The sequence below is a fragment of the Xyrauchen texanus genome, chromosome 18 (genome assembly GCF_025860055.1).
Source record: "Xyrauchen texanus isolate HMW12.3.18 chromosome 18, RBS_HiC_50CHRs, whole genome shotgun sequence".
Taxonomy (NCBI): Eukaryota; Metazoa; Chordata; class Actinopteri; order Cypriniformes; family Catostomidae; genus Xyrauchen; species Xyrauchen texanus.
The window spans coordinates 39373956-39388192 of NC_068293.1; the positions used below are offsets into that span (position 1 = coordinate 39373956).

A 14237-nucleotide genomic window follows, 5' to 3' on the forward strand; every position below is an offset into this window, starting at 1 on the left:
TTCCTGACAGGCCCATTTCCAGGGTGATTAATGAGCACAGAGGCCTTACGCTACCTAAACCGACCTGAAGTGAGTTTGCAAAGGAAATGCCCTTGAGTGCTCTCCTGCATCAAGGAGGGAAGGGGTATCAGCTCTTTAACACACACTCACTGGAGACCTAACAGTGAAGACAGTGATGTTGAACCAGTGGGGCATTGAGTCCATGACAGCCCAGAGAGCAATGCCTCCAATTTGGTCTTTGTACATCAATATCCGTGAATCCTGAATCGTGCCAAACAAACTGCACCAAAACAGTTCAGCAGGGGCAGCCCACACTCATGACACACTGTGAATGCAATCGAGTGGGTCTCCACACTCTCAAATTATATCTGAATATAATCAACTGATTCAAATCAATGTGACTGCAGTTCATTCCCTCATGAAAGACTCCAACTACACAGCCTTGTACCTTGCCTTTTTGTCTGATTTTCAAATACTTTGTTTTAAATATAAGTATGTTGTGATTCACCTTCTTGCCTTACCGTGCGTTCAGAGGAGGCGAGAGCGTCAAAATTCACTCTGGATGCCCTGCCAACAATGCTATAGAAGATGGTGGGAACCTACGTTTATACCATTGTGTTCTCTAAAATTCACTAGAGAGGAGCATTTCTATATTCCAACAGGTTGCCGCCTAACCGCGTCAAAGCTCATTACCATAATGTTGCTCGCACTTGAACTTTCCTCTGACACCCACAACGGCCAAGACCGCCGGCCACGGACATGCCGAGAGGCCATAGAAAAGGAACGACTTCCGGTCGATTTGACACTGTCGACGCCTCTGGAGTGGTGGTGGTATAGTGGCTAAAGCACAGGGCTGTTAATCAGAAGGTCGCTGTTTCGAACCCCACGGCCACCACAATTGTGTCCTTGAGCAACGCACTTAACTCCAGGTTGTTCCGGGGGGATTGTCCCTGTAATAAGTGCACTGTAAGACACTTTGGATAAAAGCATCTGCCAAATGCATAAATGTAAATGCCTCTGGTCTGAACGCACCATTAGAATGGTTAAAAATAAATGGGAAAAATACTTCTGGAAGCAAGACGGCTGAAAAACTGGATGGGCACTATTTACTTGACTTTTCCAGTCATGGCTACTGGATGAGGATATTTAAAAAATCATTTAACTTCAATTTCTACACTATGAAATAGTTTATCACTGAGCATAACACGCACACGCACACGCACACACACACACACACACACACACACACACACACACACACACACACATAAATAAATAAATAAACAAAAATTTCCATGACTTTTTCGAAATGTAACTTTCCATAAAATTGGAAATAACAATTTTTAAGTAAATAATAATAATAATAATAAAAAATAACAAAATGCCATGTCCATGGGAACCCCTATAGAGATCCATTAGCATTCCCATTCATCTCAATAGGTGGTTGCTACCAGTCATGTCAAGTTTTTGCATTTACACATGAAAAATCGAGACTTCCCACAATCGCCAATGGAAGCAAAGTTTGTTCAAGATTTTTTGTGATGTAAATATCAGCAACCTTAGTGAGAACACTGTGAGTGGAGAAAGCTTTACCGGTCTTGCGGAGCGGGAAGTCATCTTTGGGGTCGTACATTCCCAGCAACGGATGGTTGTAAGTGGGAATCCCAGTTTGAGGTGGCGAGCTCTGGTCCAGTGAACTATGCTGGGTTTTCCTGTGGAATAAATCACAATTAGTGCTTTAATTGAATTAAAGATAATTGATTTAATAACATTTATATTATAATTAATTTATTAATATTTATAAGTAATACTTATAATAATAATAATTCATTAAGGCTGTCAAAAGCTCACAAATGAATCACAACAAATCTTTCGATTTTTACACATGAGCGCATTCGGTTTCTTATTACTATCATTACATAATAGCAAATGTTTTGACACTGCTGTCCTCTGATGGACTTCTCATTAACGTTTGTACAAATTACAATAATTTTCTGACAATTTACAGATCCAGGAGCACGTCTGACAATTGCACGACTAAACAGTTCTTAGAAATCAAGGCTAATGAACGTAAATGAATTAACGGCATTAAAATTCTTTTGTAATAATTTGATGTGCATTAACACGTTAACTTTGCCAGCCCTATAATTTATGTTTTTATTAATAACAAACCCAAACTCGAAGTTATAAATGAAAAACCGATGGTCTCAGACCTCAAGCTCGCATTATCAGGTTGACTAAACCATTAGAAATCACTGTTAGTTCATAGAATTAGACACGACTGCCCCCCATTGATCATGCATCTCTTGCGCTGCCTGAAGTTGCGTTACAGAGTGAAATTGCAGGATCTGTTTCTTTTTTGCACATGTTTTTAAAAGCCACATCTGAAAGAAAAAGTATATGATATCAGTCAAACATTTGGACACTTTATTATTACTATTTTCCACATATTCGAATAATAATAAAGTCAGCGGGGAAAAAGATTAAATAAATGGTAAATGATCTGCACTTACATAGCGCCTTTTTAACCTTAACGGCATTCAAAGCGCTTTACACTACGACACATTCATACACCAATGGCGGCAGAGCTGCCATGCAAGGTGCTAGCCAGCCATTGGGAGCAACTTGGGGTTTAGTGTCTTGCCCAAGTACACTTCGACATGTGGAGTCGTGTGGGCCGGGATTCGAACCACCAACCCAGCGATTAGTGGCTGACCCGCTCTACCAACTGAGCCACAGCCGCCCGTAAATAAAATAACACAAATTAAAGAATGGGAATTACGTAGTGACCAAAAAAAATTGGTCTATACTCCAGCTCTGCACACTCTCGGCATTCTCAAGCAATTTCATGAGGTACAATCCTGAAAGGCTTTTTAAACAGCATTGAATTAGTTCCCATGTATGCTGGACACTTGTTAGCTGCTTTTCTTTTCTTCCAGCATAGTTCTATTTACCAACAAACATGCATGAGTATGACATACATACTTCCAAACATCGCAAAAAATAATAAGTAAAGCAGTTAGAAGTTGCCTTCAAAGCTCTGCAAAAACCAAATGATTAACTCCTCTGAAAGTAGGCAAACAAAAGTGACTTGTGCTGCACTGGGGCGTTTGAGGTCAGCTGGCATCACCACAGACCCAAGAATTTAATCTGCCTATCTTCAGCCCATCTCAAACAGGCTGCAGCGCCAAGAGCTCCACTGACCTGTTTATATAGCATGTGCCAACTACAGAAATGACTTTTTGACCAACCCAAGTGCAAATGTATTAATTAATAAAATAAACTGCTGCTGGCAGTGTGGTGAATTCAGATTTTGTTCACCTGTCACCTTTGATCATTTGTGTAGCTGTGGAGGGTATATATATATTTTTAAACAGCTGCAAACTTGAGTAAACTTTAAAGTAAAAGCATTACAATTTTATGAATGTGTTCCTCTATAATCTAAGTGTAGTAAAGAAAACTCAGTACCTGCTGCTTTGTCGATTCTTTCTAAGGGTTTATGCATATTGTGACCTCCTTGACCAAAGGATTCATCTTAAGTATTTTAAGTAATGTTATGGGTTTAATACATGGTAAGCTCTATTAACATCACTTGTAACATACTGTCTATTACCGCAACTCATTTTTGGTATAAAAAGCAAAGATCACTGTTACAGTAATTCACTTACAATGGAAGTACATGGGGCCAGGCAATAAACATTAAAGAACAAAGTACAGCCAGACGACAAAACGCCCCATGCATATTCACAAATAAGTTCTTTTTTAGCATTCTGAGATTCTTTTCTTCTCTCCACAATTGTACAGAGTGGTTATCCGAGTTACCGTAGACTTTGTCAGTTCAAATCATTCTGGCTATTCTCTGTTGACCTCTCTCAACAACAAGGCGTTTCCATCCGCAGAACTGGATGTTTTGGCCTGGTTGGCACCATTCTGAGTAAATTCTAGAGACTGTTGTATGTGAAAATCTCAGGATATCAGCAGTTACAGAAATACTCAAACCAGCACATCTGGCACCAACAATCATCCATGCGATTATCTAATCAGCCAGTCATGTGACAGCAGTGCAGTGCATAAAATAATCCAGATATGGGTCAGGAGCTTCAGTTCCATGACAAGACAGACATCAACCATCAGAATGGGGAAAAATGTGATCTCAGTGATTTGGAGCGTGGCATGATTGTTGGTGCCAGATGTGCTGGTTTGAGTATTTCTGTAACTGCTGATCTCCTGGGATTTTCACACACAACAGTCTCTAGAATTTACTCCGAACGGTGGCAAAAACAAAAAATTAAATGGACAGATCAGAGCAGAGCACATGTGATTACACGTGAACCAGTCTCGAGCTATCAGCCGCACAGATCATCATAGGCCGCATTCCAAACAGCATAATATGACCCTCCGAAGGGCACTTTGAAGGGAGAACAATCATGACAGGCATTCTGGAAGATCGCTTCAAACTGAATTTCCAATAAAAATAACTTCAAATGTGAGTTCCGAACGACCCTTATTTTTGAGCCATTCAGAGCTCTTACAGTGGATGGAAAAGACTTGGAATGGATTGGAGCATAGGGATGATCACTACAAAATGGAAAGCATCCATAAACAGCACTGTGAGAAGCACAGGCTGGGTCGTGGATTCTGCATTGATTATTTGTTTTAAACCTCTATGAAAACCCATGAATGTCCCGGTGAATAAACTAGTTTATAAAAGCACTGTATTATAATCAGTAAGATTCTAATGAAAGAAAACCGTGAAATAATTTCTAACTCATTCCCGCTGTAAGACTACTTTAATTTAGCCCAATATAAAAAAGGTGTTAGCGTTTTACAGATTACTTTCGTAATGTGAGTAAAAATGTAAAAATCAATGCTTTACTGTCAAGTGGGACAAAATGTGCATTATTATTGGAAATGTACTTATTTGTAATATTATTCGTTTTTGTCCATATCGTTTTAATTTTATAGATAAGTTCCTATAAGTTCGCACTGGCGGGCTTCAAAAACACCTTCGTTTTGGCCAGATTTGATTCTAAATGATGTCCCAACCGTTATTCCATTTCGTATGAAGTATGCCAGGGTCTTTAAACGTAATGCATGTTAGCACCAGACTAATGTGATACCCTTACTGACCTTGTAAATGTATATCCACTATGTCTAAGAGAATAACAATCTATAACTAGTTGTGATACTCACCCATACCAGTAGCGTGGGTCATTAGGCAGGCAGTGGTTGAGGCTCCTCTGGGCCAGTGCTTTCTTCTTATTCAGGACAAACTCCTGCAACCTCATCTTCACCTCAGTGCTCGCCACAGCGCCTGTCAATCACACAACCAGGGAGTGGTATTAACTTTTCCGCCCACCAGGCACATCAGCTGCTAGTGAATGCCCAATAAAATGAGCCACTTATGTCATTTACAATTTAAATGTATATAAAAATTCCCCTTTTGCATCCAACTGGTATAGAATGACACAAGGGTGAGTAATTAATGACTATTCCTATTTATACTATTCCTTTAACCTCCTGAGCCACTAGCACAATTGCTGTGTGACTTTTTAATTTCCCTTTTTGATTTGTAGCCCCTAATAAACACGCACAAAAATTCGAAAAAAATTAGAGCAAATGTGTCCTCATAAGGGTTCAGCGGAACTAAGTTGTGACATTTTTTGATACTATCTAGACATATAAAGTTGTTGATATAGTTTTGATATGACTTTTACGTTACAATATTTTTTTTTCTACTTTAGCAACAAAATCTAAATGCTCTCTCTTTGCACTGGCAAATGTAAACGTTTGGTAAAAGTGATAGCCTGAGTTGATGCATTTTACCATTCTGAAATTATCATAATTAATTCTGATACAAATAATGGACAGCATCATCCAGTCACTGCCAACCACGTTAAAATAAAATGTAGCATTATAAATCATGGATCTACGTACTGATTACTACGTCTGCCAAACATGTTGAGTGGTGCAAACATCCTCTGCAGCCTGAAAATGAACTTTTAGTCAGATGTTAGGAGTTAAAGTGCACCTATTATGGTTTTTCAAATATTACCTTTCATGTAGTGTTATATAGCTGTTTGTGAATGTAAAAAATTCTGCAAAGTTTCAAAAAAATCAAAGTGCACGACTTTATTGACTCCCAAAAGAAAAAAAACGATTCTGAACACTTGAAACGAGTCGTTAGTCATTTTAGACTTAATTCCTGTACTAACCTACTTAATTTGGTAACAAAAAACCTGCCTCAGGTCTTCATTGGCTGCTCGCGAATAGCTTTGACATGCCCTCAAACACTACACGAACGGCGAGTTTACACTACACGATTTTAAGCCAGATTTTCACTTGCCGACAGTTTTGTGGAGATCGCCGACAAAAGCCTGAAATTGTAGGCAAATCGGAGCTCGCTCCCGTGAGCGATGAACGCAATGTATGAACTATCAAAAGACGTGATTTGAGAGAAGCTCCAATGTGTCGCCCATGTCAGCGAGATATCTAGAATGTTAAATATATGGACATGTCTGTGATTCCAAATCGTGCAATGTGAAATATGTTTTGACTAAACACAACTGCAGCGTTGACCTACAGCCAATGAGAGAGCAAGAAACCTTTTGACCTTGGATGCATGTAAATATATTGTATGAGACCTTTCAAATAAAATTAGGCACGTTTAAAACCATAATAGGTGTTCTTTAATGCACTTGGTTGCATAAGAAAGATACAGGATGCTCCCTTGCTCCCTATTTGGTATATGAATTAATCTCCAGTGTGCTGTCTGAAAGCAAGATTTTTAAGCTTTTGGATAAACCCATTGATTTTCAATGCACACTAGGATTTCTAAGGAAAAGAAAGGCTTATTGTCCTCGTAAGTAGTCATTGTGTTTAACAGCATGCCGTTTCGTCATGAATCGCTCAAATTTTCAAAATGGCATATCGGATGAAACTAGAGACTCTAGTCTTTTGACTCAAGCAGGTTTCAATGTAAAAACTTAATGAGGTTTCTTACCAGATGTAGTTTGTTGCCGTTTCTCCCAAAGTTTTGTCACATGACTCGGTACGTCTAAAGTTGAACCCTTTAATGACAGCCCAGAGTGCTCTAAACGGAGATCAGTCGGTTGAAATAAAATTAAATTATGCATAGCGTATAGCGAACACAAAACACAATGTCTGCAAAGGAGGACGCGGGGTCGCACGAGGTTAATGTCACTAGCTGTGTTCAAATGTGCAGGATTTCTCTAAAAGCCTCAGGAGGTGGTTTAATGCATTTGCGTCCGTCAATTACTTTGCCATTTCTAGACCCTGCAATTTGCTCTGCTGTAATTTCACATCCTAAATAGCTTTAAAAGTCTTAACGGTCTGTTCAGCGTGAGACACAGAAGTTTGAAATGTCCCCAATTGATCACGACTACAAACGCTGACACTTGTTTCCTGGTGTCGATAAACAACTACTCTACTGGAGTCCAACACAGTATGGATATCTCTTTACACCCGAGAAAATCGTTTCTTCATTTTGTCCTAAATAGAGAAGAAACTCTTTCAAGACAATTCCACCTAGACTGGTCAAACAAAAATGTCTTTATCTCTCTTTTGTTCTCTCTCTGTAAGAAACGCATCAGACAGATGAATTCTTACAGCTTTTCCTTACATTTACATTTATGCATTTGGCAGACGCTTTTATCCAAAGCGACTTACAGTGCACTTATTACAGGGGCAATCCTCCCGGAGCAACCTGGAGTTAAGTGACTTGCTCAAGGACACAATGGTAGTGGCTGTGGGGATCGAACCAGCAACCTTCTGATAACCAGTTATGTGCTTTAGCCCACTACACCACCACCACTCACCACTTTCCTTCAATTACCACCTTTCCCATCAACTGTAAACAAGTCCCAAGAGGCCACCGTTGGCTTACGTACACATCCATGCCACCAGGCAACACACACGGCTCCTCGCATGCAGCAGGTGACCGGAGTGTCAAAGACAATGGCGAGGGATAAAATGAACTGACAGGAACATAACAGATAAGAATATCCAATCGGCAACCTTTTAGAAAATAGCCAGAAACTTAGAACTGACACCTAAAGGCCCTGGAGTACCAAAAAATAAGCAAATATTTGTTGTCAGCAAATGTCGCAAAAAAAAATGACTTCATAACCATTGGCTTCAAAACTGAAACATTAAGGAGCCAAATGGCTGTTTTTAGTCACCAAATCACAGATTTGCTAAATTTTATATATATATATATATATATATATATATATATATATATATATATATATATATATATATATATAAACTGGATGGTCCAGACACAGAGTCTACAAGAGTGCAAATTGAATGAAATCCCAAATGCAGTTTATTGTGCTACTCCAATCCCAATCAATAATTACCAGAAAAAAAAATGTGGTACACAATACAGGACTTTAATTTTCAAGTACCTCCATATACACATGGGACTCTTATTTTGAAATGTCCGTGCTCCCAGTTTTGAGTTGACTGATGGCTGATTCGCTGAGAGCTATACTTGACCAGAGCTCCTGAGTTCACACCCTCAGTTCTATTCTAGTGATTCATGAAAAAGACCCGGTTCAAAAGAGTCATTTGTTCACGGCTCTCTCGCGCTGGGTTTGCGTGCGGTGCAGCGAGCTTGTCAGAAACAGAACGGGAGAAAAGCCATACGAGGCATACTGGTGCACGCTCTAATAATGCAATCGATAACTCACAGAAAACGCATATGAATGCACACAACCCGACTGTCGCCAATGGCGACTATATTTTAAATTATTGTTACAATCAATTATTTTTGGACCAGATTTTTTATTATTGTTGCAATCAATTATTTTTGTTACTTTTTGGAATTTGATAAATGTGGTCCTTATGAACAGGTGTAAGAGAGTTACATAAAGATTCTTAATAAAAAATGTAATAAATAAATAAAATTAACACGGGAAAAAAAAAAAAAGGCTTGAATCAACATATCCGGGTAAACTCGTCCGCTTATAAATGAAAGTCTCAAATGTAAACGAGGCCATTACGTTACATTCTACACAAAAATAAGACATTTAATTAAGTTGATAATTATGGCTCAGCCTCAGATAGTCTTAGTCTACATTGAGTTAAGTATTAATAACTTTAGAATATTATAGTATAGCATTATAGTGGACCGTTATAAAAAATGGTTACCTCTCAATACCAGATGTAGTTTTGTTGGCGTTTCTCCCAAATAAATGTAAGTCTCAAATGTAAATGAGGACACTCACTCTCTTGGCCACGTTCTTTGTTCTTGAGTAGTTGAAGCTTCTGTTCCCGCTGTTGTTTCTCCAGCTCTTGTTCCTGACGATGTCTCTCCAACTTTCGCTGGTGCTCCATAAGCTCCTGCTGATGCTTCAGGGCCAGAAGATCCTGCTGATGCTGAGAAAGACAAAATGCCACAATATTCAGCCTGGCATGCTAATTCACAGGTCAATGCTAAATTTTTTCCACTTGTCTTACAACATACCTGGAAGTTAATGCCAAGTAAACGTATGACAATTCATCCAATTATTATTATTATTATTATTTTTATTTATTTATTTTTTTTAAGTTTTAATGGATGCTGTTTATTGAAGTCTTGTCAAGGCCAATAAACCAGAGCTAATACAACTGAATAGGTTTGTGCTGCATTAATAACACATTCTAAACGGCGAGATATACCATTTTGATTTTGCATGTTTGATGTTTACGACAAAAAATTAAGAAATTCCTCTTGATGTAACATTTCTGCCATAAGACAGTGATTAAATATGAAAGCTGAAGTCTTGAATTTTTGATATATGATACAGTATATAGTTGATATATAATGTTTGTCAAGATTAAAGGAATGCCCAGGGTTCAATAGAATCAATTGAATGCATTTGTTGCATAATGTTGATTATTGGAAAAAAGATTCTACTTGTTGCTTGGTTATAAAAAAATTAAATAAATAAATAAAATAAAAGTGCAGTACAAGTTATGCCAGTTCATAAGTGTTTAAAACAAAAGGAAACTATTTGCTAATCAATATAAATAAACATATATTTATATATATATGGGGGGCGCGTGGTGAGTTGTGCGTGGATGCCGCGGAGAATAACATGGGCCTCCATACGCGCTACGTCTCCGCGGAAACGGACTCAACAAGCCACGTAAAAAGATGCACGGATTGACATCTCAGACGAGTAGACAACTGAGATTTGTTCTCTGCCACCTGGATTGAGGCAAGTTACTACGTCACCACGAGGACTTAGAGCGCATTGGGAATTGAGCATGCCAAATTGGGGAGAAATGGGGAGAATATGTAAAGAATTAATAAAAATAAATTAATAAATCAAGTTTACTAAACAATAATAAGCCAGTAATGAAGGCTAATTAGTTTTGGTGTTACAAAGCTGTTACTAATAAATTACTAAAATCTTTTATTAAAGACAACTTGAGCCCTGTTCTAAAGTTAAAGTTGAACCTAAGTTATTGGTTTATTTTTCAATTCTTATGTGGTAAGGTATATTATGACTATTTATTTAGACTATTTTAATTTGATAAATTATGACAATTAGACTCCCTGATCCAAAGTGAAACATTTACTTACACAAGTTATTGATTTGTTTGACATCAATTAAGCGTTTACAGCATTTTCAGTAAACTTAATGTTCAAAAAGTTTTACTGTAATTGAAACATGTAAAACAAACCAATAGCTAGTAATACTAATTAGCTTTACTAATTGCCTTTCATAAACTAGATATATGATCTTAGAAATAGAGAATTCATTACATTGCTTTCTACACAAAAATAAGATGTTTAATTAATTTTAATTAAGTTGTAAATGATGGCTCAGATAGCATTAGTCTGCATTAGTTAAGTATTAATTAAGGTCTTATTCATGCATAACTAGTGCATTATTGTGGACCCTTAAAATAAAGTGTTACCTCTCAATTTTTTTTATTTGAGGCTTAATATGCCCAGGACATTTCCTTGACAGGCTTTGTGAGAATCAGCCATTTATTCTGATAATTTTTTTTAAAGTTAACCAACTGACAGTGCATGACTAGAGCCTGCACGCCACAATTTTGACTAGAAAATGACAGTGAGAACGTTTCATTGGAAAAGACTGAATAAGAAACAGCTCTTTCACAATCTCTGCAGTTTGCTTTTGTTAAATGCAAAACTGCAGAAACATCCAATCTATTCTCTTCTTTCTTTCATTAGCAACGTGTCATGGTGAAAGCACAGCATCCATCAAACCCCAAGCATTACCCGTTGGCCATTTAGCTCTGAGATTAGCTCTGCCTGCAGCCTGTGAGGCTATTTATAGCACGCTGAGGGCTGCTGCGCTCCCATTGGCTAGAAACCCTGAGGTCTGCTGAGCTCACAGGCTCTCGGTGTTTCCCAAGGACAGACTTCCCATAGTGATTGCAGACACCCTTCTCCCAACCGCAAGAGTCTGTCCTCATTCCCCATTGCAGTCACCGGCCTTACAATGAGACCTCAGTATGAAAGCCAATGACAGCAGTGCTTGCCTCAGGAAACCTAAACCACACAGACGCAACTGAGGCCCGTTTACAAACTGCACTAAATCAATCTCTCCAACAAACATTAAACGTCCAAACAAACTTGATTCACAACCTGTACGAATAAATGGAAAATCGAAGACAGAGGCGTGGGAAATCCTGAAGGAAGGGAGGACCGGAGAAGAAAATGACTTCAGTAAGCTCCTTAAAGGAGTAGTTCGGCCAAAATGAAAATGATGTCACCCTCACAATGTTCTAAACATGTCTGCTGTAATGTTCTGCTGTCGAACACAAAAGAAGAATTGTGCAGAGAACTAATGGCGTTTGTTGTTACGACAAACCTTGCGCGGTTTTTGTAGTCTTTTTGTAGAGCTTTGGCGATGGGAAAAATGATCAGTCATTATTACACGGGTCGCTGGAATACTCGACTCTGATTGGTCAATCACACCATTCAGCCTCCTGATATTTCTGAATAATGACTACACATCTAGGGACAAAGTGATATTTTACCGGTCATCTGGGTATTGCGATTATTCTTTCCTAATCTTGTAACCATCTGCGATCATACAAGAAAGCTTTTCAAATAATTTCAACTCAAATAAATATTTCTTGTGTATTTATTTATTTATTTATTGGGCCAGTAGTCATGTAATAAGCAGTCAAGAAGGTATTTTTGCAATTAACATAAATTTAATGCAAACTGATAATTTATATCCATGTATTTATTTATTTATTTATTTATTTATTCGGTAGATTGTTGTGTAATAAGTGTGATAAAGAGCCGTCAGACCAGCAGATCTCAAACGCAAACTGGAGGAGGAATGTAGCTATTTCTAGGGACTCTGCAATTTCTTTCTTCTCACATATCATCCTAATTTCAAGCAAATTAATATATCATGTCCATGTACTTAGGTAGCCTTGTAATAAACTGAATTATGTACAGTCAGAAGGTCTTTATTGCAAAATAAACCGCTTCAGGGTGATACAAGACCCCTCCACTCCACGTCAAGGTTTAAGATAACCCTGCAGGTGTTTATTATGAGATAACTGAACATCATCCCTTACAAAACAAATTAACGGCTTCAGAAGACACACAATGTAGCACATGAGTCATGTTGACTACATTTATGGTGCTTTTTGTCCTTTTTGGAGCTTGACAGCCACGGTCACTATGAACTATTGTTGTGTGGAAAAGAGCTGCGTCCAGATTCTCCACAAATTCTCCTTTTGTGTTAAATTAATAAATAACAACATATGGGTTTGGAACAACATGAGGGTGAGTAAATAAATAACAGAATTCTCATTGTTAAATGAACTATTCCTTTAAGAGCAGGCAGAGACTGATAGATGCTGAGAAGCTCCTGACAGGAAGACGAGCACAGATGAATTCTCAAGGCTCGAGCACGCTGAGTCAACGATGTTTGCATCACCTTGACATGCTCCTGCAGCTGCGCTTCGTGCTGGCGCGAGAGCTGATCGTGTTGCCGCTGAAACTCTGCGATGAGAAGCTGCCTCTGGATCTGCTGCTTCTGCTTAAGTGCGAGCAATTCCTGCTGCAGCTGCTGCTCACGTTGAGCCGGGTCTGTCGGGGTCAGAGCGAACTGGTGATCCACGCGCAGGTCCATGGGGATGGCAGAGGGGGGCTCTTGCAGTGGCAGAGCCGCACTCACATCAACTGTGGAAAGAGAGAGGAAGAGAATGAGTGAATTAATGAGAAAAAAAGAAGTTTCAGAGAAAGTAAGAAGGGTGATTTCATGAGGATTCTACTTTGTAAAATAACAAACAAATCAAGCAATGAAAACATAGTTTTAAAAGAAAATGCATTTTAGAGCAAAAAACGAAACGAAACAAAATAAAAAAAACAAATAAAAAAAGATTTCAAAGGAATTTTATTTTAAAAGATAACAAGAACTGAAGATATAACAAGGCTCCTTTAAGACTCTATTTTGTAAAACAAAAATCAAAGCCAAAAAAATCAAAACAATAAATAAAAAAATGAAATACTTTTTTACAGATAACACAAATTGAGGATATCATAAGGTTCCTTGAAGAAGATTCCAGTTTGTTTATAAAAAAACAAAGCAAAAACCACTAAATTAAAAAAATAAATCAATTAGGGCTGGCGATTTAACACGTTAATTCAGTGCGATTAATTTCACCAAAAATAACGCGTTAAAAAAATGTACGCAATTAATCGCACCATAATAAGTAAGATTCCTAAGAAATGCAAGCTTGTAGTACCACCTGTTTACTCCAGAGGGCAGTAAGTGAAATTTCAGCTGTATGAGCAATGCACAGTTTATACAGTGAAGAAAACAACACAGTTCTTGTGTTCAAAACACTTGGAACGAAAATGCGAACTAAGGGATCTCAAGATGTGCTTAAAGAAAGTATTAAACTATATTTAACTTGACACAGTGACCTAAACATTTTAAGTTTATGACACAACACACCCGAGACACTACACAAGCATGTCTGACGCAGGTGTACATTGACGTGTCCTTAAACAAGCCCTCATAATAAATCTCGAACTGATGGACAAATTCACTGGATTGCTGTGAACTGTGTGCCAATGATTGACTTATGATCAATAATATGGTAGTAAACAATACATTGTATTTTAAAGTCGCTTTTTGTATTGTCTTATCAATTATTAACTCTGCTGCTACAAGAATATAATGCATTTTAATTATCTGAATATTTTTTTTATATATATATAT

At 38.0% G+C, this 14237-nt stretch overlaps 1 protein-coding gene across 2 annotated transcripts in view; it reads right to left on the reverse strand.

Annotated features, from left to right (window-relative positions):
* hdac4 (histone deacetylase 4) overlaps positions 1-14237 on the reverse strand; it is a 259844-nt gene that overhangs the window by 99779 nt on the left and 145828 nt on the right. For both annotated transcript variants that reach the window (XM_052148118.1, XM_052148119.1), the window contains 4 exons: positions 12948-13192; positions 9255-9405; positions 5194-5314; positions 1594-1712 (listed from right to left, as the gene is read on the reverse strand). In XM_052148118.1, coding sequence (XP_052004078.1) covers positions 1594-1712; positions 5194-5314; positions 9255-9405; positions 12948-13192 — 636 coding nt within the window. The remainder of the gene's footprint in view (positions 1-1593; positions 1713-5193; positions 5315-9254; positions 9406-12947; positions 13193-14237) is intronic.